The sequence below is a fragment of the Gastrolobium bilobum genome, unplaced genomic scaffold, assembly GCF_033153095.1.
Source record: "Gastrolobium bilobum isolate Gb01-03AN ecotype WA unplaced genomic scaffold, APGP_CSIRO_Gbil_v1 utg47259, whole genome shotgun sequence".
NCBI classification, from domain to species: Eukaryota; Viridiplantae; Streptophyta; class Magnoliopsida; order Fabales; family Fabaceae; genus Gastrolobium; species Gastrolobium bilobum.
Window position 1 is genome coordinate 31,625 of NW_026900080.1, and position 27,906 is coordinate 59,530.

Sequence of the window (27,906 nt, forward strand, 5' to 3'; positions counted from 1 at the left end):
TTAGAAGGTAGGCGACACGTGCGAGGCGAGTGAGTTGGATTTGTAAACGAAAGAAACAGAGTGGGTTTGGAAACCCTAGGCATCACGCATTTGGGGAAGGTCCTTCCTCCACTCGCTCACGTTACTCGCGTGACAACTCTCTTTCTTCACTTCTCACCCGTTTCACTTCTCAGATCATCATCACCATCATTCAATCCTTTCAGGTACCGTGAAAATCACACGCTCCTCTCTTTCCGTTTTCTCCTTTCTATTTATTCGATTATTTTGTTTGTGTATTTATTTATTTGGTGTTTTCTTTTCTTTTATGGTTTAGGATGAATAATTAATGATTCTATATTGGTTCACTTATAAGGTAGATGTAGGACTTAAAAATATGCACATGTAGCATAATATGAAGAATGAACTAGAATTTGGATTCGGAAGTATGTAGTTTGGTGCAAATTTGGTACTGTATATGATGTGGCAGTGTATTGGATCTTGTTGATGATGTGTGAAGGTTAGATTGGAAAGTTCTTTAGTGGTAATAATGGTTTGTTTTTTGTTTTTTTGGTGATATTTTGTTTTGTGTTTGATTTTAATCTTGAAATGAAAACTCTGACATAAAGAACTTACTGGGTCCTCTATGAGATGGAATTGGTGTATGTATATGTATTCTTATGTGCCATATAATGATATAGTTACATTAAAGGGTTGCCTTGTTGTTTATAAAGCTCATGCTCTATGTAGAGTCCAGTGAAGGGTTTATGGTAGATAGTCTTACCTTACATTTGCAATAGACTGATTGCATGAATCGAACCTGTGACATCTTGATTACATGGTGACAACACCAACGGTTGTCTTTAGATTTTTAAAAATGGAAATTTTCATTTTTGGGTTTGATTTTTGAGATTTAGATTATTTTTTGTGTATCTGAAGTTTGCTTTCTTCCTTCATCTGATTGACTTGTGGTTTAAAGGAATGAGAGAGCAGGCTGAGTTTTGTTGATAATGCTCTCGTTATTTTGAATTTAATGTAATTTCATGGTTAAAGATTTTGGAGATTAAACCCTTCTTGAGGTTTTTTGAAATGATGCTTAATCAGAGTTTCAAAGAAATGAGACTTGTTCCCACTTGACTCATTGACTATTGCCAATGGTAATGGGTATTTGTAGAATATTCTCTCTGGGTTAACCACTGGAATAGCCAGTATGAGCAGTGCTTCATCTTTGGGTTGGACTCATACCATTATACCAAAGTTGATCTTACGTCCTATCTAGGGCATTTTATAGAAGCCATGACTTTGCTTCAAATGCCTTCTCTTCAAAGCGAATTATGCACTTAGATTAAACATTTGCGTGTGATGCAGTTAGATTAAACAGTTGCATTTTTATACTTCTTTCCCTGAGTCTTTGCATGCTTTGCTTCTTATAGCAAAAGATGGCCATGGAACTAAAGGCATTTCTGTCTTACTCTAACACCTTGTTGTTACTGTCCATCTCTGCTCGTTCTTTTCCTTGAATTTGATTCCCAAGTTTTAACCAAAATAGCTGAGTTTGCTGCCACTGTCTTAGGAGGTTTGCATTATTTTTCATGAGAAACCCCATGAGGAATTTGAGGTCAACAATAGCTCATAACCCAAACTCATGTCGTCATCCTTGGAAGGTCTAATATTATTTATCTATCCTTATATTCTTTTATTCTCTGTTACCCAATTAGTGAGGAGGGATTCAGAAACTGTGTGTCTGAAGGTAATGATTATATATTTTCATTTAAGAGAAGGTGAAATCAGATGAAAGGGAGGAAGCAATTGGTGTGAAGGGTCCAGAATTCTTGTTAATTTCATGTCATTTTCCAGTGCCAAAATTTCATTTATGTAGATATTAATTGATTTGCTTTTTACACGGAAAATATGTTTGTTTTAATTTTACTGCTAGTAATTGTAGTCAAATGATGTGGAGTGTTCAACTCTGAGGTTGAGTGTCACTTTGGTAAACCTCATTTCATGGGGGTGAGTGGAAATACAATTTCCTCATAAAATTTTGCTAGGTGTTTGGTTGTACCATTGTAGTTGGATCCTCACTAATTATGGTCGCTTCACTCTTTTTTAGTAATCCTTTAATATGGGAAAACTAATGTTGGTCTGTAGGGATAATAATCGTATGTGGTCTTTTAATATGGGAAAATCATACTTTAAAAAATATTATTTTCACTCTATAAGTTATGTATGTATGCATGCGTTCTATAACTTATAGAGAAAGCAGAGAGATGCCATCAATGCAACAAAGCTCTCCATTCCCTTATGCTTGTCTAACAGGGAAATGTTCTGAAAAAGTTCATGATCTGAATACCAGAAAGAAGCCTAGTAGACAATTTTATTCCTTGACAATGGTTAGGACACACTTGCGTTTGTATATGCAGGTATTATGCTTCATAACAAATGTCCCTAAAACTTACATAAATGTTATATGGTACATCACCACAGAACCTTGTTTTGGTTAATAATCCTACCAAAATCCTTAAAATTAATAACTAAAAATTTTCTGTATTTTGAGATCAAACCCAGTATTCTCCAGAAGATCCTGAAAGTTGTTCTAAGATATAGCTGGCTTCAAGTAAATTTAAGAACAAGTGAGCTTGCATTTTCAGAATTGGTGCTACGCATAATGCTGCATAATGTCCAGCTGACTAAAATCTGGGAAATTATAAAATAGGTTTACCAATATATGCGGCAGCAATAGGCTACATTGCTTGAAGAGAAATGCCTATAATTTCTAGGGTTTCTCTTATACCATTTGTTGTGTGATAAGATTGTGTTCATGACCTTTCTTTGTTGCTTAGCGCATGGCTTGCTTAAAAAGTTTTTCAATTATTAATATGGGAAGATTGGGTAGTTTTGTAATTTGTCGCATGTTTGAGCGGGTTTCGCTAAATTTTTCTTTTCTTCTTCGTTTTCTTTTTCTTGTTATCAGGGTTTCTTATTCTTAGCTTTATCTTCTCTCATTTTTTCTAATATAGTATACTTGTATCTAAAAATTGGAAAAAAGGGTGGTGGAGCAACATTTCATATAACCCATTATATTCAAAGTTATCTCTACTATACTATACCAGCCATGGTCACGATCATCCTCAGAGGCAAAATGATATGGAATCTCCAGATTAACAAAATATCAATGTAGTTGGTGTCCTTGGATCACCACTTTGATTGGCTGAAGGATATTGGCGCAGAAGCAAGAGGAAGAAGGGGGGCTAATATCATCGGATGTTTGAAATGGATTACATGGTGAGGCCATGATTCAAGGTCGCATCAAGCTCTTATACCATTTTAGAGTTTGTGAGGTGCTAATAAACTTAAGAATTGACAGAAAGTGATAGAAAATGAAAGAGAATGGAAAGAGAGAAAATGAGAGGGAAGTCTCTGTGAAACTTAGATTTTGATTAACTGTGGATTCTGTGAAGATTTCTAAGACATACAGAGTTAGGTAGAGGCAGTTGGAGATAACTGCCTAACTCCTCTGACAACTAACCTATTTTGTATCCTAACAGTTCTCACAGCGATGTTGCATCAACAACTTGCAGTTTACAACAATATGCAAAGATATGTATTCTAACACCAAAGTTCATAAATAAATGAAATTCCTACGACCAATTGGAAAAGAGAAACACTTGAGGCTCGGTTCTTCTCTTCAACATTTTAACAATATAAGTTGATTGGTGAAGTCAATCTAGTTTTGTTATTAAAAGGCGGGTTGGGAGGGGGGGGGGGGGGGGGGTTCCAATGACAACAACCAAAGCCTTTTCCCACTAGTTGGGGTTGAGTACATGAATCAAATGATACCATTGTATTTTGGTCCATAACCAATTCTTCAAAGAGGATATTTAATTCTAGATCAGTCTTGGTCTACCTATTCCTCTAATTATTGGGCTATCCTCCATCTGATCAACTCTTCTAACTAGAGCTTCTATTGGTCTTCTAGTAACAGGTTCAAATCATTCATTTTAGGCACAGTTCTACCATCTTTTCCTTAAAAGCTGCCACTTCAACTTTCTCTCTAATACATTTATTCCTAATCCTATCTTTTAATGTATGTTTACTCATCCAATTCAATATTCTCATCTCTGCTACCCTTATCATATGCTCTTGTTGACCCTTTATTGTCAGCATTGAGTACCATAAAGCATTGCTAGTCTTACTCTTATGGATGTGTGTTAAAATTATCCTTTTAGCTCAAGAGTCACCTTTCTATCACAAATAATAGATGAAACACTCTTCCATTTCGTCCAGCCATCTGGAATCCTATGATTTACATATCCCTCTATATATCCATCACTTTGTATGATAGATTCAAGCTGCTTAAATTGTGTGACTTGTGGTATGGTCTTTGATTTTTACCTCCAAGCTGGTGCTAGCATGTGTCATGCTGAACTTGCATTCCATGGAAGAAGTACTTTCTGCAAAAGTTTATGACTTGAATGTTAAGAAGGGTCTGCTCTCTGCGGTCTGCACCACTATCATGAAGCAGAAATATTCTAGATTTGGGGTTTAAACCTTCTTTGTGTCTTCAAGATTTCTCTATCACCTGCCACTAGCATAATCTTCCTAACGGCAATGTACAATCCATGTTACTATTTGGTGCATTTGATTGGAGTGTAAGACATAGTTTAAGTAGTCTTATTTGCCTCGGCATTTAATTTGGGATAAGTTTAGGTGATTGATGGATTAATACAACCACTGCAGAAAAGTTACAAAAGAAGGAGATCCAAGCAAAACCCAAATCAGCAGGATTCAGCTCAACAAACCCAACAAGCTTTACAAGCCCAACTGGATGACAAGGAAGTGACACAAGATTCAGCTCTTCAAGCCCAACAAGCTCTTCAAACCCAACAAGATGACAAGGAAGTGACAAACCAAAAAGAAATACAAGGAGAGTCAGACCAAACGCAAGGCAATTGGAAAATAAAGTTAGTTAGAAGAGAGATGGGAAGGGACAGCTGGCAACTGCTGAGTGGAGAGGAGGACATCGTGCAACAGGAAAACGTGAAGGAAGGTGGTTATAAGGAAGAGGGAGCAAGAGAGAAAGGGGAGGAGAATGAATTTGTATGTGGGGATGAGTGAGCTCTGCAAATGGGGGAAAAGTTTGTAGAGGGAGCTTGGGTATCTTTTTTGGTTATATTGCAAAGTGTTTCTGGTTGTTAATATCATTTTGGTGATATTGTCTCTGAGTCTGTATTTCTTGTTGTTTGGAGTCTGGTTGTATTTTCCCTATCAAGTGTGATAGGTTGGAGTCGATTCTTCGGAATCAGTAAGTAGGACGGTGTCTGTGTTTGGAGTTGATTACAGAGAATAATAATATTGATATGGATGTATTTCAGATCTGTTAATGTTTCATTTTCTCTGGTATCTGGTTAAATAGCTGAAACAATTACACTGATTAACTGTTAATTGCATACGGGTACCATCAGTGATTAGGATATATTTGGAGTAAATGCAAAGATATGTAGAGGGTGGGCAGCTTTGTTCCATTGATGTTTTCTCCTTTTCTTTTTTATTTTTTCTTTCCAATTAAGTGATTAACTACAAGTCTGTGTTGTGCAATTTGTGAAATTGTGCTGAAAAAATGACACAATTTCTGTGGAAGCCTTCATTGGAGAATTTTTTACCCTCTCTATAAATCATCATGCCACTCTCCTCTAAAATTAGGAGCATTGGCTATTGACTGATATTGCAAATTCTGTACAAATCCTTATTATCTAAAATTATCTGGTGGCTATAATAAATTTATACTGTCGGTCTTAAACGTGTGTTAACTGCCTTTTGCCTTAACACTAGCAGAGGATACTTTTTTTCCCCTTGTAAATTAAAATTTCGTGTCATGGCCTATATTGTTTTACTTAGATCCTAGAAAACCCATAGTTACATAGATAGGCAATGTATACATTATTGAAGTAGAACTGATTTACTTCATGGCTTGACATGATTTCTGTTCTTTATAATTTTCAGTACCCTTGAAAGCATCAAGCAGAAAGCTGCTCTCATCATGGATATAGATCTTAGGTTACCTTCTGGGGAACATGATAAAGAGGATGAAGAAACAACTGCAATTGATAACATGTTGGACAGTGAAGAAAAATTGCATAATGGAGGTATGGACGGCAGAAATATGGTTGATGCTGGCATTGAGGTACATGCTCTAACTGGTGGAGATTTGAATTCACCCACAGTTGATATGGTGATGTTTAAGGAAGATACAAATCTTGAGCCACTTTCTGGCATGGAATTTGAGTCTCACGGGGAAGCTTATTCTTTCTACCAAGAATATGCTCGGTCAATGGGATTCAACACTGCAATACAAAATAGTCGCCGTTCAAAAACATCAAGAGAATTTATAGATGCGAAGTTTGCATGTTCCAGGTATGGAACAAAACGGGAGTATGACAAATCATTTAATCGACCACGTGCACGACAGAACAAACAGGATTCTGAAAACTCAACTGGTCGAAGATCTTGTTCTAAGACAGATTGTAAAGCAAGCATGCATGTAAAAAGAAGGCCAGATGGAAAATGGGTTATACATAGCTTTGTAAAGGAGCATAATCATGAGCTTTTACCAGCCCAAGCGGTCAGCGAACAAACAAGAAGAATGTATGCTGCGATGGCGAGGCAGTTTGCTGAATACAAAACTGTGGTTGGTCTTAAGAATGAGAAGAATCTATTTGATAAAGGTCGAAATGTGGGCCTGGAGTCGGGGGAGGCAAAACTTATGCTTGATTTTTTTATACAGATGCAAAATATGAATTCTAACTTCTTTTATGCAGTAGATCTTGGTGAGGATCAACGTCTGAAAAATCTTTTGTGGATTGACGCTAAAAGTAGGCATGACTATGTCAACTTTTGTGATGTAGTGTCATTTGATACCACCTATGTTAGAAACAAATATAAGATGCCTCTTGCACTTTTTGTTGGAGTGAACCAGCACTACCAATTTATTTTACTTGGTTGTGCCTTGATATCGGATGAAAGTGCCGCAACTTTTTCTTGGCTAATGCGGACATGGCTGAAAGGAGTTGGTGGTCAAGTTCCAAAAGTGATAATTACTGACCTTGACAAGACTTTGAAGTCAGTTATTTCAGATATTTTTCCTAATTCTTGGCATTGTGTCTGCTTATGGCATATATTGGGGAAGGTATCTGAGAATTTAGCTCCTGTCATTAAAAAACATGAGAATTTTATGGCAAAATTTGAAAAATGCATATACAGGTCATTGACCAGTGATGAATTTGATAAGAGATGGTGGAAAATTGTTGATAGGTGTGAACTTCGAGAGGATGAATGCATGCAGTCATTGTATGAAGATCGTAAGTTGTGGGCACCAACATTCATGAGGGATGTTTTCTTAGGTGGTATGTCTACTGCTCAGCGATCTGAAAGTGTAAATTCCTTCTTTGACAAATATGTTCATAAGAAGACCTCTGTGCAAGATTTTGTCAAACAGTATGAAGCAATCTTGCAAGACAGGTATGAGGAGGAAGCAAAAGCAGATTCTGATACTTGGAATAAAGTGGCAACCTTAAAAACTCCTTCACCTTTAGAAAAGAGCGTTGCAGGGATTTGCACACATGCTGTATTCAAGAAGATTCAAGCTGAGATTGTTGGTGCAGTTGCTTGTCATCCTAAAGCTGGCGAGCAGGATGAAACAACTGTTACTCACAGGGTTCATGATATGGAATCAAGTAAAGACTTCTTTGTTGTGGTGAATGCCGAAAAATCAGAGGTGTCTTGTTTATGTCGGTTATTCGAATATAGAGGTTATCTTTGTCGACATGCATTGGTTGTTCTTCAATATTCGGGTCATTCAGTGTTCCCATCTCAGTATATCTTGAAACGGTGGACAAAAGATGCAAAAGTCAGGAATATAATGGGAGAAGAATCTGAACATATGTTGGCTAGGGTGCAACGATACAATGATTTGTGTCAGCGAGCAGTAAAACTGAGTGAAGAGGGATCTTTGTCTCAAGAGAGTTATAGTATTGCATTCCATGCACTACATGAAGCACACAAAAATTGTGTGAGCGTTAACAATTCTAGTAAGAGTCCTACAGAAGCTGGTACGTCAGGGGCTCATGGTCAGCTTTCCACCGAAGAAGATACCCAAAGTAGAAATATGGGCAAGTCAAACAAAAAGAAGAATCCAACTAAAAAGAAAAAGGTTTGTTGTTTCTGAAAACTTGACTTCTAGACTAATACGTTTTATCTATCATGACCTACTCTTTGAATTGCAGGTTAGCTCTGAGGCAGAAGTGATGACTGTTGGGGCACTAGACAACTTGCAACAAATGGTTTGTCCTCCTATTATTAGTTAACCTCTCAGAGTGTTTGATTTATAGTCTAGGGGATAAAAGTATGTAGATGAAATACAAGCTTCATGTTAGAATTTACAAATTTATGTGAACCCGGAGGGAAAATCTTATGAACTATTCCATGGGAATTCCAACTTAGTTAAATAATGCATGTGTCTGCTTGCTTGAAGTAAACTGTGCTTCGGTTAAAAAGAATCTTCTTTTGTAGGACAAATTCAGCACAAGAGCTGCCGTAACCCTTGATGGTTATTATGGCGCGCAACAGAGTGTGCAGGGGATGGTATGAATATAATACGCTATAGTTCTAATACTTTATTATTCACTTTCAGTGTGAGCTTCATATATATATTTTTTTTATTTGATGGTTTAGTTGAACTTAATGGGACCAACACGGGATGATTACTACGGGAATCAACAGACTCTTCAGGGGCTGGTGTGTAGAAGAAATTGTGATTAATTTTTTATTTATTTTTTAAATATTCTTTTGACGTGCAATAATTTAGAAACTGTGTTTTATGTCTATAGGGACCAATAAGTTCGATACCAACTAGCCACGATGGTTATTATGGTGCACATCAGAGCATGCCTGGTCTGGTATGGTTCACTAGAGCTAAGATAATTTTATGAATCCTTGTAATGTTTGATGAATTCTTATATGGTCCAAACTTGCAGGCACAACTGGATTTTTTGCGAACTGGTTTCACATATGGCATTCGGGTTAGTATGGTAATTTAAAACTTTCTAGGTTGTATTTTCTTTCTGAAGAGCACTTATATAGTCATTGCTTCTTCCATGTGGCAGGATGATCCTAATGTGAGAGCAGCACAGTTGCATGAGGATCCATCAAGACATGCGTGAGTGTCACTATCCTTTAATCTAAGGTAGTTGATATTTTGAGTCAACCCCTCAATAATTTGTGGTGATTAAATGAGTATTTCGTTGAAAATAATGAATAGTTGAAGCAGTGATTCAAATTATTCGTATTTATAGGCTTGGGAAACGAGGACTATGAGCTGCTTATCTTGTGTGAGAAATGACACACACCATCCCTTAATTGAGGTTTTAACGAAAAACCTCCAAATCCAGTATTTTGTAATATAATACTGCTATATTAATAATATAGGATAACTGTTGTGTAACGTCTATTATAAATATTAATAGATGGTGTAAGGTTTTAGCATTCAAGATCATGTAGAGAATTGTTGTATTATAAACTTATTCTTTAGGCTACCTGGGAAATTGTAATTATGAAATGTTAGTAACCAAGTATTCGCATGCTTTTCCTTGTTTACGTTAGTGCAAACGAGAGTAAAATCTCATTCATTTGTAATTTCATTTTCCCTTACTTTTGTTCCTCTCAATTAGACGTGGCAAAATAAGTTCCACCTATATGCACCACGAGTTAAAATGGGTAGGCGGGTTAAGTTAACCCATATAATTTTTTTAATATATATATAGGGATGTGCATGGGTCAGGTCGGGTCAGTTTTTTGTGTCAATCCGACCCAACTTGATTTTTATAGGTCAGGTATTTTGACCCAACCCGTTTTAATTTGATCCAAGTCAGGTTTGACTTAGTTTGAATTTTTTTGAAATAGTTCGGGTCGGATCTGACTTGACTTGATTTCTGAAGTGAGTCTTACTTGGTTTCAAAATAGGGTCAAATCTGACCTGATCCGTTTTTGACTTGGTTTCAACACGTTTTTAATTTGATTTTTGTATAGTTATTGATTTAATTTTTAAATTCATGTAATTTAATTATTTATTTTTTTTAAATTATATAATAAATTTGGGAGTAGAATATTGTAACAACCAACTAGTTACTACCAATGTTATTACCAATCAATTTCACTGTTAGATTGATTATGTTGATCCAACAATTATATTTATTTTCATCTTTGTATGGTTATGATTCTCCATATTTAATATGAAAGCATTAAATATGGGAAATCATCACCATACAAAGGTAAAAATAAATATAAAGTATTAAATATAGGGAATCATAACTATACAAAGATGAAAATAAATATAACCGTTGGATCAACATAACGTTCTAACGACGAAATTGATTGGTAGTAACATTAGTTGGTTGTTACAATATCTTTCCCCATAAATTTGATATTTATTGAATAAATAAAGGATGTAATTTTTTTAACAAAAAAAAGTTATTTAATTTTAAAATCCAAATACGAGTTACATCAGAGAGAAGATGAACAACAAAATTCAAGAGGAAAAAAAAAGCTACAATGTAAAAACCATTAAAATAAAATAAAAAACGAAGGAATACAGAGAAAGAAAATACAATGCTTGTTATGAAAATGAAGGAGGCGATGTTGGAAGGATCAGATAGTTAGATCTAAAGCCAATAACAAAGACCATTATAGCAAAACATGGCAACAATAAGGTATTTAGGCTTATCATACCATATGAGTTTAAATCAATCAATCAGCTCGGGATTGAGCACAAGAAAAGTCGAGAAGTATACCTTAAACTGCAATTGTGATTGGAGTGGTTGATCCTCTTCAGTGGAGTGGAAGAATGTCGATAGAGAGAAGAGAGAAGTGAGAACCCTAAAAACGAAAACTGCAATTGTGATTTTTTTTCTTCTTCTTCCTTTACACAATGGGTATGAGTCAAGTTTTGGGTCAATGGGTCACTTATTAAAACAAGTCAGGTCTAAAATTGACCCAAATAAAAGTGGATCAGTATTTAAAACTAGTTCAAAAAAGTAGATATTTATGGGTCAAGTCAAGGTCAGATCAAGAGAAGAGTAAGTGAAACAGTTTTTTTGCACACCCATATATATATATATATATATATATTCAAAGAAAGGGAGAAGGAGAAGAACGAGAGAGAGAAAGAGAAGACATTCAGAGAATGCTCAAGAGAGAGAAAGCTAAAGTATTTGATGCATTTTCAATCTTAATGAGGAACTGTACACGTTGCTCTTTATAGAGCTACATTGGTGACACATCACTGATTCTGTTTGAACAGAAACAGAATCAGTTCCACACTAACTAATCTTTACTTGTGCTATTACAAAGATACCCTCAGCTGATATTACAAAAATACCATTAAGTGTTACTTTACTCTGATAGCCCCCTGCAAACTCAGGGTGGATGAGAAGGAGAGTGAATCTCAGTAACACTGAGTTTGTCTCTGAGAATAGCAAACCGGGAGGCTGAGAGGCTTTTAGTTAAGGTATCAGCAATTTGATCAACAGCAGGAATGTGATATACTCTAATATCTTTAGCCAGAACCTGTTCCCGAACAAAGAAGATATCTAATTCCATATGTTTTGTACGAGCATGGAGCACAGGGTTGTGAGACAAAGATACCGTGCTGAGATTATCACACAGTATGAGGGGAGTAGTAAACCGAATATGAAGTTCACTAAGAAGTGACTTTAACCAGAGAACCTCAGCTGTGGCGAGAGCTAAGCTTCGATATTCAGCTTCAGTGCTTGACCGTGCAATTAGTGATTGCTTCTTTGACCACCAGGAGATCAGATTTGAACCAAAGTACACACAAGCACCAGATGTTGATCTACGGTCATCAGGGTCTCCAGCCCAATCAGCATCACAAAAAGCAGTAATAGAGAAGGGATGACTAGGATGACAAGGCTGCAATAACATACCATGTTGAATAGTACCTCGAAGATACCTCAAGATTCGTTTGACAGCAGTCCAGTGTTCCTCAAGAGGCTGAGCCATAAATTGACAAGCCTTGTTGACAGCAAAACTAATATCTGGTCTGGTGAGTGTGGCATACTGCAAGGCTCCAACAATTGAGCGATAAAAGGAGGGATCAGGATGATAGTTAGAACCATATTTGGATAACTTGCAATAAGAGGGAAGTGGAGTAGAGATGCCCTTTGCCTCAGCCATGTTGGCTTTAATGAGCAGGTTCTGACCATATTTGGATTGGGAGAGAAAAATTGCACCAGATGAGGTCTTTTTAACCTCAATACCAAGAAAGAAATCAAGATTACCAAGATCCTTTAAAGCAAAGGCAGTATTGAGGTTCTGTATTACAGATTGGAGAAGAGTAGCATCATTGCCAGTGATGATGATATCATCCACATAGACTAAGAGAAAGATGCAGTGACTAGATCTTCGGTAGATGAAGAGGGATGGATCACATTTGCTTGCTGTGAAACCAAGTTGAAACAAGGAAACCTTAAGCTTATCAAACCAAGCTCTTCGAGCCTGTTTCAAACCGTAGAGAGCCTTATGTAGCCTGCAAACAAGAGATTTGTCAGAGGATTCAAAACCAGGATGTTGTTTCATATACACCTCTTCCTCTAAGATGCCATTGAGAAAGGCATTGTTGACGTCTAATTGACTTAGTTGCCAACCAAAGGAAATAGCAATGGTAAGTATAATCTGAATGGTAATAGGCTTTACAACCGGTGAGAAGGTTTCAGTGTAGTCAAAACCAGCTTGTTGGTGGAACCCTTTTGCCACTAATCGGGCCTTATACCTGCTAATGGTCCCATCAGGATTCTCCTTAATTCGGAAAACCCACTTACAACCAATGGCCATTATGTTTTTGGGAAGTGGAACCAAGGTCCAGGTACTGTTGGCTTGAAGGGCTTTGAATTCAGATTGCATGGCAGTAAGCCAATGGGGATTACAAATAGCCTGCTTGACTGATGTAGGTTCAAGGGTGGTTAGAAGAATGTGAGGTATAAGGGCAGATTTGGAGCGAGTAATGATGGTATGATCAGAAGAAGGAGAAAGAGTGCCAAAAGGGACATATTCTGAACCAGAACTGATGTTGGAAGATGAAGAAGAAGTAAATAGAGGAGAGGATAAAGGAGTACCTGAACTGGAAGGTGTCTGATCACAGTGGGAATGTGAAGTGCTTGCTGCTGTGGAGGATGATGATGGTGACACATCTGAGGAGGTAAATTCGGAAGGAGGAGTGACTGGGAGAGGAGAATTACACTGATGTACAAGAGTGGCAAGGTTGGAATCAGTAGGGTGTGTGCTAGAAGAAGCAGGAGATGACAACTGAAGACCAAGGGATGAAGGATCTGTATGCAAAGGTGAGGATGGGACCAAGGGAATTAAGTTTGTAACAGGCTGTGAAATAGGAAATACAGTGTCAGAAGAATTTACAGTTGTCCAGGAAGAATAAGGGAATTTTGTTTCATTGAAGAGCACATCTTTGGAGATGAATAAGCGACCAGAAGAGTTCAAGCATTTATAACCTTTATGATTGGGAGAGTAACCAAGGAATATGCATTCACTGCTTCTAAAGTCTAATTTATGGTTGTTATAGGGTCTCAAGAATGGGAAACATGCACAACCAAAGACCTTAAGGCTTGTATAGTCAGGAGTGGATTTATAAACCTTGGTGAAGGGTACTGCAAAATTCAATGCAGTTGTTGGAAGACAATTAATGAGATGAACAACAGAAATGAATGCATGATCCCAAAACTTGATTGGTAGATATGCATGAGCAAGCAATGTGAGACCGGTTTCAACTATATGACGATGTTTCCTCTCAACCACTCCATTTTGATGATGAGTGTGGGGACATGTGATCCTATGAACAATACCCTGTTGTTTTAAAGTTTGATGAAAAGATCGAAATTCTCCTCCCCAGTCAGTTTGGAGGGCTTTTATAGAGGACTGAAAGTGGTTGGAGACAAGAGCTTGAAATTGAGAAAATACCACTAATGCCTCAGATTTTTGTTTGAGAGGAAAGATCCAGGTATATCTGGAGTGGGCATCCACAAAGGATATATAGTATTTAAAGCCTAAAGTAGATGTCAGAGGGGCAGGACCCCACAGATCACTAAATATTAAGTCAAAAGGTTTGTTATACAATGTGGTAGATGATGGAGAGTGTAACCTATGTATTTTACCCAAACAACAAGCTGAGCAAAATTCAACATCATTTTTATTTAGAATAGGGAGATTACAAGACTTCAAGACAGAATTAAGGGCCTCAGTATGAGGATGACCTAAACGACAATGCCATAAGGAGTACATATATGAGGAGGCTACAACTTTCTGTGAACTAGAGGTTACATTTATTGTAGACTTCGAAATTACATTGGTTGAAATAGGACTATGACCTATATCAGTATTACAAAAAGACAGTGAGGTAGGATGACAATTCTGTCTTGAGTTGGGAGTGAGACAGATTTCTTTGAAGCGATATAAGTCATATGAACCCAAGTCACCCTCCAGCAGCACTTCATGAGATTCCTGTGATTTTACACAACAAGTAAAGGGGTGAAATTCAAAATAGACTCCATTATCCTTAGCAAATTTACTCACACTAATGAGGTTTTTGGTGATAGAAGGGACAAGTAATAGATTGTCAAGGTGTAGTTGAGTGTGTGGATGAAAAGGAGAAGGAAAGGAGGATAAACCAGTGGCATTAACCTTTAAACCTTGGACATTCCCTATGTAAACTTGATCTGCTCCTGACAACTGAGTGCTTTGTAGAAGATTATGAGGATGTGCTGTGACATGATGAGAGGCTCCTGAGTCCGGATACCACTCAATAGCTTGGACATTTTGAGTAGTTGGCAAGATTCCTTGTCCCTGTGAGGCAGCATTACACAATGGCTGAGGCATGTTCTGAAGTTGATTTGTTGTGAGTTGATTGGCTGTGAGCAGCACTTGAGGAGGATTTGCAGGAGGTCGAATGTACTGATGTGGCCTTCGAAAGGACTGTTGAGTAACTGGAAAATAGTGTGGAGCTTCAGGTGAGGATGATTCAGGTGCAAAATTTTCATCAAACCTGTACCAGCAGCTTTGAACACTATGTCCAAATTTGTAACACAGCTGACATTGCAGGTTGTTGCGTCCTCTACCCCTGCTATTTCTGTTATGACGAACAAATGACCTTCCTCTTCCTCTACTGAAGCCATATGACCTTTGGCTTTGAAAGTTTTGGTCATGATTCTGCTGGATAACACCAAAAGGAGTTCTGATACCATGTTAAGAACCTTGAGGTCACCACCCCAAAAGCTAGCTCAAGGGGTGGGAGTACCCAAGACCTTATAAAGGCCATATTAGTTGCCCATCCAATCAATGTGGGACTATATATCTCAACACGCCCCCTCACGTAAGAGCCATTTAGGCTAGAAGCGTGGAAATTGCACAGGCCCATTTTTGGTTTACCTTTTTGTGCTTTTTTTTATTTTAATTCCACTTTTTTAAAGCGAGGGACGGTGAGGCTCTGATACCATCAAAGAAAGGGAGAAGGAGAAGAACGAAAGAGAGAAAGAGAAGACATTCAGAGAATGCTGAAGAGAGAGAAAGCTAAAGTATTTGATGTATTTTCAATCTTAATGAGGAACTGTACACGTTGCTCTTTATAGAGCTACATTGGTGACACATCATTGATTCTCTTTAAACAGAATCAGTTCCACACTAACTAATCTTTACTTGTGCTATTACAAAGATACCCTTAGCTGATATTACAAAAATACCCTTAAGTGTTACTTTACTCTAATATATATATAACTTGGTTGATATATGTGAATCGCTATGTGAGACAAAATCTTTTGTTTTTTTAGGGAAATAATTTTACTATGATGATTAATTTTTTTTTTCACTTTTGATTTAGGAGAAGAAGAGATTAACACAAAATATAAAAGAAACTTAAGTTTGTATTTGGATTTAAATGCTAGTATCTTATACAAATCAAACTAATACTTATGAAATTTTAGTTACTGGATGCAATAATGTGTTCATTTATAAATATTTACATGTTTGGTGTCATTATTTTGTTATATAATGACTTATTAAGATATGATTTGTATAGTTATGTTAAATGAAATTATTGGTTTAAATTATTCTTTTGTCTTTAATTTATTGCTTGATACTTTTTTTAACTTGAGAAATATTTAAATGTTAGATATTAGAATTAAAATATTAGCATTAATATGTTTAGATATTTTTTTAATATTTTAATTTTTAGGTGGGTTAACTATCAACTCGCCAATTTATCTTAAAATGGGGTGGATTGGTATTTTTAACCCACTTACCAATAGCGGATCAACCTACCTCGCCGTGTTTTTGGCGGGTTGAAGGCAGGGCGGTGCAAGTTGGTGTTTTGCTATCTATGATACACTGATATTTCAAAAAATTTGACGTGTTGTGTCTGACATTTTTCTACACTCCCCAACACTTCAACACGTATTGTAGGGACTCAAGAAAAGATTCAAAAGTTGTGTTGCTTTTTTAGTTCAAACTATTAGATTCGTTGGATTACGATTACTATTTTATTGAGTTTAATATAAATATTTGTGATATTTTATATTTTTTTATAAAATTAATGAGTATTATAATTTTACCTTCATTTTTTGTTTAAATTATTGAATATTAAATATAATATACACTACATAAATTAAAAATATTATTTAATATCAAAATGTATCTTAACGTATCGATATTTAACATTTTTTAGATTAACGTGTTGAAATTTCGTGTAACATAGTTTGCCATCTCTAGACTCTCCGTTGATCTTTTCTTACCAACAAATAAAGTTAAATAGAGAGAAAATATGGGGGGAAATAGATATGCGCACATTATTTCTTCCTCACGGGAGGTTTTGTGTATTTACAACCAACCTTTTCATTTTAAAGTTTTCAAAAATAAATAAAAAATAAATAAAAACCTCTCCATTTTAAGAGAAAATTTATACCTCTCCTTACTTAATATGTGAAACTCATTTATTAGCATAAATAAGAAAATCAAATTAGACTCTTGGAATTGATTTTTTTCATGTGAATTAAGATTATGAGATATGATTTTGCTATGTATATATAAATTAATTTTTATTATTTTTGTCCCATATAATGTAATTCCCAATTGGTTCAACTAGGAATTAATTCGATAGTTTAAAAATTGGCAATTGAATTGTTGAATGGGTGCAAATTTTATGAACTAGTTACAATTTACCGGATGAGTGGTTCAATTTTTATTTTACCTAAAATACGAAATTTCATGTGCTAAGTATCGAGCTTTGGCCTTCAATGTGTTGTCAGTGCCTTTCATTCTGTTCTACCAATATTTCTTGATAGTTCACCATGTAACCACAATTTAATTGTTGAGTGGTTCAAGTATTATTTCATCAACAATACCAAATCTCCTTAGCTCGTTATGAAAATTAGCTTTCTCTTTTTATCACTACACAAATACTCCTTGATATTTGTAATGCAATTTTTTTTTTTTTTTATATTACTAACCTGTACTCGTACTACATGGAATGAAGGGTTCAATTCAATAACAAAAGACTTAGCCAATAAGAAAACGCGAATACTATATGTATACACAATCCTGAAAATGCACAACAGAATTGACAATAGCTCAAGATTCACGAACCTCCTTAATAGCTAGTGGCTAAGGAACATGCACGAAATTCTAGTTAAGCCTACATATTAGAACTCACCAAAGGCATCTCGCAGATAGAATAAGCTGACAAAGTCATCATAATTACCAATAAAAATGCATGTTGTCATACCAAGACGACATAAGAAAGTCCCGCAAATACCGTCCCGCATAGCAGAGCAATGGATTCCATCGCAATTATCCTTCAATCATCACTTGGATCAAACATAATTGTATGTGGTCAGACTTAATTCCTTTTGAACTGATATATTACATTCTAAAGTTGGGGGCAGTTAACAACTCGTTACATATCGGTTTGTTATCATTACATATGATATTAAGCTCAGTTACAATCACAATAGTTGAATTAAAATATGGTTGAACTTTTTCCTTTTTTGTTAATAAACGTTTCCTGCTTAAAACTCTTTACGTATTTAAAATAATTAAAAATTGTAATTATAACTCATTCTTTTTGCAAACTAATTAAATGTTACTTAAACATATCATACATTGCTTTTACATAAATGCCAAGTGGTCCCCATAAACCAACAAGGCTTTAATCTCATTTTATTCATGCTTAACATTGACAGTCTTCACGTTTTACAAAATTGGGAACAATCCACATAAACATTGATTTCTATCTTTTAGTATGCTAAACTAGACATCTTGGAATTTCCGGAAAGGTATGACATTAACCATTGGTTAAGTATAGCCAAAGTTATTAAACTCGTAATGTAACTGCTTAAACTAAACTTCCGGAAATGCAGTATCAACTTTAAATCAAAACTAGTATTAATCTACCTATCCAATGATTCTAAAATTTTATGGGGTTATATCCCTTTGTATTAGCTATACATAGGTCCAAGCCACACTCAATTTGGAATTTTGTAGCTCAAGTTATATCCATTTTTATTATGGTATGTTCTTGCTAACTTTTGGTAGCACGCTTGAGCACGCCTAGAGTGCTTTAGCACCCACTTCGAACCCATTTTCTCTCTAAGAGTGCGCTTTAGCGCTCTCCAGCGCACTTTAGTGCTCATCTTCAGAGGTAAATGACATTTTTAGGCCACCAAGCATGTTTTAGCGCTCTTAATAGGTATTCTTTTCATTTTTAGCACGTTTTAGCTCCATTAGCGCGATGAACCCGAAGGAAATTCCTTGTTAGCACGTTTTAGCGCACTCCTTAGGAATCTTAAAGGTTCATATGAGGCATTGGACCTCCATTCTCATATTTGGGTATCTAATTGACCAACATAGCACTCTCATGACATTCATATATAGATACACTCCATTCCTTTGTGCTATTTTCCAACATACTTATTACTTGTGTCTCAAGATATCCCCTTGCATATTTCTTACATCATAAGCCATCTCTTTTACATGACTTGGAACTTAAGCATTCTCTCAAATCATCAACTTTTCATGCATCTTATGACCTTATACAAGATTAAAGGTCATGCATCCTCATTCTTAGATGCCAAAGAGAACACCATCAAGTTGTGTCTTAACATGGTCTTTATTCTTATTGTTAACTTGATTTAAATACATTTTCATCTTTCATACACCTCAACACCTCAATTCTCAGAATAATAACATAACCCTATCATCAAAAGTACCTAGCCTCATTGGCATAGGATTTGGGATATATCTTATATCAATACCACTTCTCATGCACATATTATACAACTCAAGTAAATGTACATTAGTAAATATCATTCTCAATATTCCATTACACATTTCTCATTCACAAAATATAATCCTATACATGATCATTTATCAAATGTAATGAAGGATTATACAAAATGTGTAATCACAAAATAACATGTCATCATGACCTAAGTCCCATATTACATCATGCTCGTTCTTCTCAAAATAGGATTACAATTACACGTACCCATAAGTAATCCAAATGCAGAATTCTCTAACAAGAAATCTAAACTGGTTTCTGAGATGGTCCCTCTCCTGCCGTGAGAGTACCTGAAATGATATCCCTGAAACATGGAGTGAGATAAAAATCTCAGAAAATCAAGGGTCCTTGGAGGATCATTCCACCCTTAGGTTCACTTCCTGTGCATACATAATGATACGGTATAGCATAAATACATCATTGCCTTATCCATGAACTTTCAAGAGAGATCCACAAAGGTTGTTTCTCTTAGGTTTTTATCACTTGGAGATCTACAAGGGTTGTTTCCAAGGGAAGTCCATTACATCAAACATTCCTCAAACAAATCGTGGAACTTCCAAGAGAGATCCGCAACGGGATGTTTCTCTTAGTCTTTTACCACTTAGAGATCGTCAAGGCTATTTCCAAGGGAAGTCCATTCCTCACACTCTAGGAACTTCCAAGATAGGTTCACAAGGGTTGTTTCTCTTAGGTTTCTACCACTTGGAGATTCTTAAGGGTTGTTTTCAAGGAAAGTCCCTACCAATCATTATTTACACAATACAGAGAACTTCCAAGAGAGATCCATAAAGGGCTGTTTCTCTTAGGTCCTTACCACTTGGAGATCCTCAAGGGCTGTTTCCAAGGGAAGTCCCTATATTACACATCCTACTAGCCATAGGGCCATTCAATCATTTATCAATCATCAACTCAATCCTCATTTATCAGTCATTACATCAATAATCAATTATTCGTTATTACATCTATCATCATTTACCATTCATTACATCAATTATCAATGCATGAGCATACCATCACTATCATTATGATATATCACATCATCTTAACCATTCCTCCACAAGAGAGTATGGTGGAACACACAAGGGGACTAATATCAAGGTCCAGAAATTTACCTATTGTGGAACTTCTGTCCCTCACTTTCTTTAACTCAAAATGAACACAACCAATCCTACACTAAATACAACTTATGGCCAAGGTAGTAAATGTATTCAACACTCAATCCACACATAAATATTAAGTCAAATGGCTAGACAAATGATGAGTCTCCAATTTACTATGTATTAAGGGTTAATATGAGCATGAAATTGATTTTAAAGTAATTAAAAGTTATGAGAATTATAATTAAATTGTTATTTTATTTTCAATAATATTCTCATAAGATTTTTAATATTTTTCAGTAAATTTCAGCTCAATAAAGAGATAAATTGGAGATATCAAGTAGAGTTACTTTGGATTTCTGAATCATTAAAGATCCTATCAAATCTTCCTTTGAATATTTTTAAGGAAAGTTTTCCATTAAATTAAAAAAGGGGAAGATTTGAAGGATTTAATCAAATATATGATTAGAGATTCTAGTAAATATTCCATTGAAGATATGATGGAAAATTAAAAGATATGGTTTTCATCCCTATAAAAGGCATCTCTTGGAAACTAAAAGACATAATTCGACAGAGGCAACAATATTCAGAGGAGGAGACTCACGCTGGAAATAATGATTCCGGAGAACTTGAAGATTGAAGACCATTCTTCTTTATCTTCACCTTCTTCTTTTCTTTTCTTGTTATGAATTCTTTTTATTTCTTTGTTTTGTTTAAGCCAGATATGTCTGGCTAATTTCTTTTTGTAGTTGGGATCACGGACCCGATGTGAATCATTTATATTTCCTATACTGTTTTTATAAGTTAATTAGTTAGTTTGTTTTATTCTACCTGAGTTAATTTTTCCATATCCTGATTAGAACTGATCACTCTAATTATAAGGCTTTATGGCTCACAATAGACATATTGGGGTTTTAATCTGGACAAGGGTAGAATAACAATTTGTGTATGACCTAGACATAGGCTTACATAAATTGCAGACTTTTAATTCATTTGCTTAATGCTTAATTCAAGAGAAATAATGAATTGTCTGAGCAAACCAATTAGTTAATTATAAAATACAATATAGGAATATAAGGGAGGATCGGAGGTAAAGTGCATCCTGACTACAGTCTTTTTACAATTTTTAATCAATTTCATAATTTCTTGACGTTCTTGATAATTTCTTGCATGTTTTTAAATATTATTGTTTTTAAAATTGCAACAGTCAATCACTTTCACAATCAAACCAATCTTCTTTTTCAACTTAAGGGGAATAGTTAAATTAATACTTGGTGCATTAATCCTCGAAGAAACGATATTTACTTATCACTTTTATTACTTGCCGATTTCGCAACAACAAACATCTCAAATACACTACATTACTCATAAAGCTCAACTTACCTCCTTTGTAAATTTTCCAAGAAAGTCAAACTTGGTCCATTGAATCTTCTAATGGAATTTCCTCAACCACCACACCATTAAGAGCAACTTTACAACTACAACATTGTAAAATCAACCATTACAACTAATCCAAAATTGCGAAAATTTGCAAAATACTATTCAACATCTTCTATATTTTGAAATTTTCTTGAAAACTAACATTGGGGGGACTTGCAAATGCAATAGAACTACCCACAACCAAAGAATGAGTGATTCTTAAGCTCCTATGGCTTGAAAGCCTCTCAAACTCCACAAAATCACTTAAACCTCGAAATCTTTGAGCTTGAATATCTCCCTCGACAATGGTTCCCAACCAAAAAGAAAAAACAAGTGGGTTTTAAAGAGGATGAGATTCTAAGTGTTTTTGCCTTTGGAACGTATGAATTTCGTTGAGAAATGAGGGAGTTGGGGTTTGGTGCCCCCCCCCCCCCCTCTCTCTCTTGATGGGTTGCTTGGTGAAGAAGGAGGAAATGTGTTTTGTGTCTTAAGTGGAAGTGTTTAAGTGGTCTCTCCACCAATAGCTTTGGTCTATCACTTAAAATTGCTCATTGAACTCACTTTGTTACTTAAACTTATAATGTTAGCCATGACTTAATATAAAATGTGCAACTTAACTCAAATCCATAAACTTACTCATATATCATGGATTTTAGCATTAAGTATACTCGTTAGATATTTTCTCACTAACTCATTCTCAAATTTTCGGTAATTTTTGAAATATTGTATTTTAACCAAAAATTTACTGTAATTGCACTTTCATATGAAAAGTGACTTACATTACTTAATTAGATTTATTATCTAATTAATCTCATATTATCATGCAAAGATCCCCTAATTGCTCATCACTCAGGTGCGGGCTATTATATTATACTTACTACTATTTTACCCTTATTACTCTTATTATCTAATTTGTTACTATTGATCAATTTGAAATCACCTATCAAAAAATGGAAAAAAATTAATTGTTGTTGATTTCAAATTGATCCAACGGTAACCAATCAAGTAATAAGAGTAGTAAGGCTAAAATGGTAGTAAGTATAACATTTTCCTCTAAAGTTTACTTAAGTTAATGTGTATTTATTTTTATTAATAATATTTATTTATCAAGTTAACTCTTATTATTATTATTATTTTTTGCAAGACATATAATATAGTGTTTTATAATATTTTAAAATTTCACCTAAATTAATATCTTCCGATTTTATGCTAATTTATTACTTAATATAATAATAAAATATAAAAAAAATATACATATTATTATGAACGATTTGACCAGAGGTCAATCGTGATAAAATCAATGAAGCAATTGTTACCCAAAAAATAAATAAAAAAAGGTTTCATTTTTTCTGTAATGCAAATAAGTTATTTGTATTGAATGCAAAACAATATCATTTTGAGACAGAAATCAATATGTTTTTGTAATTATAATTTATTTCAAAGTTATAATAGTCTTTATGATTATAATTTTTTACTCGTTCAACCTAAAATGATTTTGTTTTAGAATTGAATATAAATAACTTATTTGCATTCAGTCGTTACTCACTAACGAAACATTAAAGCCATAAAAAAATAAACGAACCAATCAAATATTTTGACCACTTGATTGACCATTACGGTTTGAAAAACTTTGTTTATCAGCGAAGCACCGTGAAATTCACCAACGCCTATTGGTACATGCATCCGCGGACATGTTTTGGTGCAACAAATTTTTTGAAGAAAAAAAGAGAGAGTATATTTTGAGTCTTCAACAAAATTTAAAATTATAGGGTTTAATTTAATCTCTTAGAAAAAAAAGTTGACTCTCAGTTCCTCTGAATTTCAAAATAGACCCGATTAGTCAAAATTGTAGTCCTTCTGAAATTCAAAAAAGACATACATTAGTTTTTCAAAAAGACTAACATGGGTCTATATTGAAATTCAAAGGATCACGAGTCAATTTTTTTCTAAGAAATTAAATTGGATCCCGTGATTTTTGTTGAGGACCTAAAATGTATTTTATTTTTGTAGTGAGTTCAGTTTTTTTTTCTTTTTTTATTTATATTCTTTTGCTTTTTAATATATTTAAAACTTTTTTTTAAATTTCTTTTTGAGGCATTGCCATCGAACCACATTCCTAAATATGCAGACATAAATAAATTATTTGGGTCCGCCTACATGTACACATGAGTTGTTAGTACTTCTTTATTGTAAAATATGTTCACCCTCCTTGATTAATTTTAAAAAAATAAAATCACAACCAACCCGAAGAAGGCCGTTGGAAAGAACTCAAGCATTGAAGAAATGGGTTACCATTTCAGGTCAAATCTGGTTCCGTTGAATCCAAACAATCTAACTCAAGTTTGTGGTAGCTCGTTCATCTAGTTAAGATTTGATTTGAAACAGTCTAACTCGGTTGGTGGAAGCATGATACACAAGAAATAGTTACAATAATTAAAATTTTCTTTTTCATCCTCATCTTAGGTGACCGTTATATCTTGCTAGTGATCTGGACACACTTATGTTTTTAAGCTTTTTTTAAGCTTTGCGTGCCAAATCAATGCAATAATTAAGTAGAATTCAATGATAAGATTCTTTAAAACAAAATTTTTTTTATTTTGTATTTTATATGAGCTTTCTGCTCGAAGAGAGTAGTTGTTTCCAGAATTTCAAGTGAATAAGAGTTATACTCTAGCTGAATTAATAGTACGAGAATGTTATCAAAATCGAGTTTCTACATAGAAATGAAAGGAAATGGTAGAAACATAAATCGTATAAACGACACGAAACGTAAAGTTTCTACTACTTAAGGTTAAGATACAAAAATATATATATATATATATATATATATATATATATATATATATATATATTGTTGGGTTTGCTCTTTTACTAAAGCCCAAATGGGTTATTAGTATGAGAAGAGCCCAAGGAACCTAGAGCCCAATGAGCTAGGGTTTCTTGGAACTCATATAAATAGTACCTCTTAAGTCATCAGCCTCCGAGGTCTTTTTTGTGAGAAATAGGCAAGTTCATAATCTAATCAGTGCCCACACACTTCCCCTTCCTCCTCGAGAGATAATTTGGAAGATCTGCCACAGTCCAGCTTCAGGAGGTTGTTCGTGCTGCGGCGCTGAGGTGAGCTGTTCGTGAAGAGAAATCCTACAAGGGAAGATTCTACACGAGACCTGCGCACCGAGAGGTAATTGTGAAACAAGGATGATTCGGTAAGCATACCAATATACTAGGTCCTAAACCGCTTCCGCATAAATCTAAGATTTCCTACAATTGGTATCAAAGCCTTGGCTGTACATTGGTATGTGAATCTAGTTTCACTATTCATGTAATTAGTTTTGCTTCTTGAAATGTGGCACCTAGGGTTCTAGGATTATGGTATGAATCTAGCATGTGTATTTTATAATTCATTTTCATAAAAGTTTAAATTTTAATCGGTAAAAATGCTTTAATCCATGGTTAGGGTCTCTCGTGTATTTCTCGATTTGTAACAAGGAGGCTAATCCCATATGATTAGGTTTTTTTGTTTATTTTTGGAATTTCTGTATATTTTTTCAATATTTTGTAAAAGTTCAAGATCGAGAAATCGCGAGGAAGATGCGCAGTCAGCACTGTCGGATACTTTTCGAGGACTTACCGATCTCGGAATGGGGCGATCTATATATGGTTGGAAAGAGGACGGAAAGACGAACGCAACGGTGGGTGGATCACTGCCATCGGAGACTCCACGCTCTACCAAGCGCCTCCACAGGAGGCTGAGAGTGGTCGCCACTCTCCGGCAAAGAATGGGAGAGTGAGGGAGCGTCCGGCCACCTTTTTGGGTGGTTCTGGCGACGGTGAACTCGTCTCTACGTGGCGGTCCTTCCCCTGGAGTTTGAGCCTGATTTGACTTCGGGTGACGGCGCGGCAGACCTTAATAAAGTATTGTATAGCCCATCGTCGATAATACTAAGTTATTAAAGATAATTTTGAAATTAAACAATGAATTCGACTGGGCTTATGAAAATTCTCAAACAAAAATGTTGAATGGGTGAAGATTTTAAAAATTTATTAATTTTAAAACCTGCGGGCTCCATTTGTGGGTTTATTAGTGAAATGGTTATCGTTGAAGCCCCATCGGATAAGGATAATCAGATTTCACTAGATTAAATCTTAATAATTTCAAAATTTTAGTAAAGTATTATACGGCCCATCGTCGACAATGCTTAGACACTAAGGATAATTTTGAAATTAAACAATGGTTAATTACATTCAACTTTGGTAAAATTGTTAACCCTCCCATCGAGGCTCTGGCAATGGCACTGAAGGCCCAAATAACAATTTTGGTTTTTACAAGTGACTTGGTCATCGTAAGCCTTGTAAAGATAAACTGAAGGATTGTTAACAATAAACAAGAGTAGTTATGAGAATCTACTCGCACTTCGTTTGTTTATTGCATTATTTGTTTGTAATTGTGTGCTTTATATGTTTTTCAGAAAATATCTTAGAAATGATTTTGAGTCGAAAACCTCTAGATGGTACCAACTATGAATAAGTGAAAAGCAAATTTTTTGATATTGTTCTAAAACATGGAAGCTAAAATTTGTTCTGACAATGTGAGGGCCATAGCAACCTGCAGAGGATGCGTCTTAGGAAACTAAGATGCATTTCTCATATTGGGAAAGGGCAGATATGGTAGTTCGCTGCTATATTATTGTCAGTTTTTTCAAATACTTGCAGAAGCAAGTGTACATGATTAAGAGTGGAGTAGAAATGCTTCAGACTCTTAATGACATGTTTGCTGCGTCTAGCAGCTCTGCTAGACAGAATGCAGTCGGTGCAGGTTTTGCTAAGAGTCTTGTTAAATCCAAAGGGAAACCCAAGGGTGGTAACAAAAACAAAATGACTTGGTTATCAGTTTTCAAACCAGTTGCTATGAAGAAGCCGCAAGACAAGTTCTTCAAGTGCAGACTGAAGGGATACTGAAAGAAAAATTGCCCAGAGGTGATGAAAAGAACCAGACATGGGCATATCAAGGCCTGATCAGTGAATGAATTATTGATTCAGGAATCACTGATTATGTTTGTTACTCTTTGTAGTAGTTCAAACATGGCATACCTGTCAGCAATGGACAAAGATATTTTAAGCTTGAAAATGGGAACTTGTGTCTGCATTTGCAGTAGGACAAGTTATTTATAAGACTATGGTTTTGGGTGACTGTTTATTTGTTCCAGATTTCAAGAGGAATTCAATTATTGTTAGTTGTTTTGATTAAAACATGGGTTAACAATGCAATTGATTCCTCAGTTACATTTCGAAGTTCATCTTCGTCTTGTTTTTTTCTGGTACATTTTTTAAATAGTCTTTATTACCTTTGTCCTATACCCCTAAATTTTTGTGTTGAATGGAAAGGATGATGAACAAGGATTTTCACCAAAGAAATAAAAGTTTCAAATGAAACATAACTTTGGCCTTTGTGATTGAGTCACATTATCTCAAGTAGAGAATATGTTTTAGTTAAAAGAGAGACTGAAAGTTCAAGAATCTTTTAACTAACAGCTATATGTTAGTCCTATTTGGAAGGTAAAGTGGCCAAGCAATCCTACAAGGGCCAAAAAGGTTTGCGCAACTATTCAACTGGAACTGGTACATACTAATGTATGTGGACCACTTAGCGTTCAGACCAGAAGAGGTGACGAGTACTTCATTATATGAATGTTTACTCTGGATTTGGACAGATGAACCAAGTGCGCTGTAAGTCTAAAGCTTTTGGAAATTTCCAAGAGGTTTAGTCTGAGGCAGAAAAGCATATAGGTGTTCAAATCAAAAACACTTTGGTCTGACTAAAGTGTTGGCTACCTGTCTGGTAAGTTCAGGTCTTACCTGATTTAAGAGGGGATAGTTTTTGTAACTGTCAACTCTAAGAACGCATTAGTTGAAAGAAGTTGCAGTATGCAAAAATCAAACATTTCTATACTTGGTGAAGATCATGTTCAGTTATTCATCTTTGTCAATGTTGTTCAAGGGAGATGCCTAAGA

At 35.2% G+C, this 27,906-nt stretch overlaps 1 protein-coding gene across 1 annotated transcript; it reads left to right on the forward strand.

The window, feature by feature from the left end:
* The first annotated feature begins 68 nt into the window (after nucleotides 1-68).
* Nucleotides 69-9,586, forward strand: LOC133295234 (protein FAR-RED ELONGATED HYPOCOTYL 3). Its single transcript, XM_061494033.1, has 9 exons — nucleotides 69-203; nucleotides 5,977-8,182; nucleotides 8,256-8,312; nucleotides 8,542-8,613; nucleotides 8,704-8,766; nucleotides 8,859-8,927; nucleotides 9,006-9,050; nucleotides 9,135-9,214; nucleotides 9,324-9,586. The coding sequence occupies exons 2-8, from the start codon at nucleotides 6,014-6,016 to the stop codon at nucleotides 9,189-9,191; spliced, it is 2,532 nt and encodes an 843-aa protein (XP_061350017.1). The 5' UTR covers nucleotides 69-203; nucleotides 5,977-6,013; the 3' UTR covers nucleotides 9,192-9,214; nucleotides 9,324-9,586.
* Nucleotides 9,587-27,906: the final 18,320 nt, after the last annotated feature.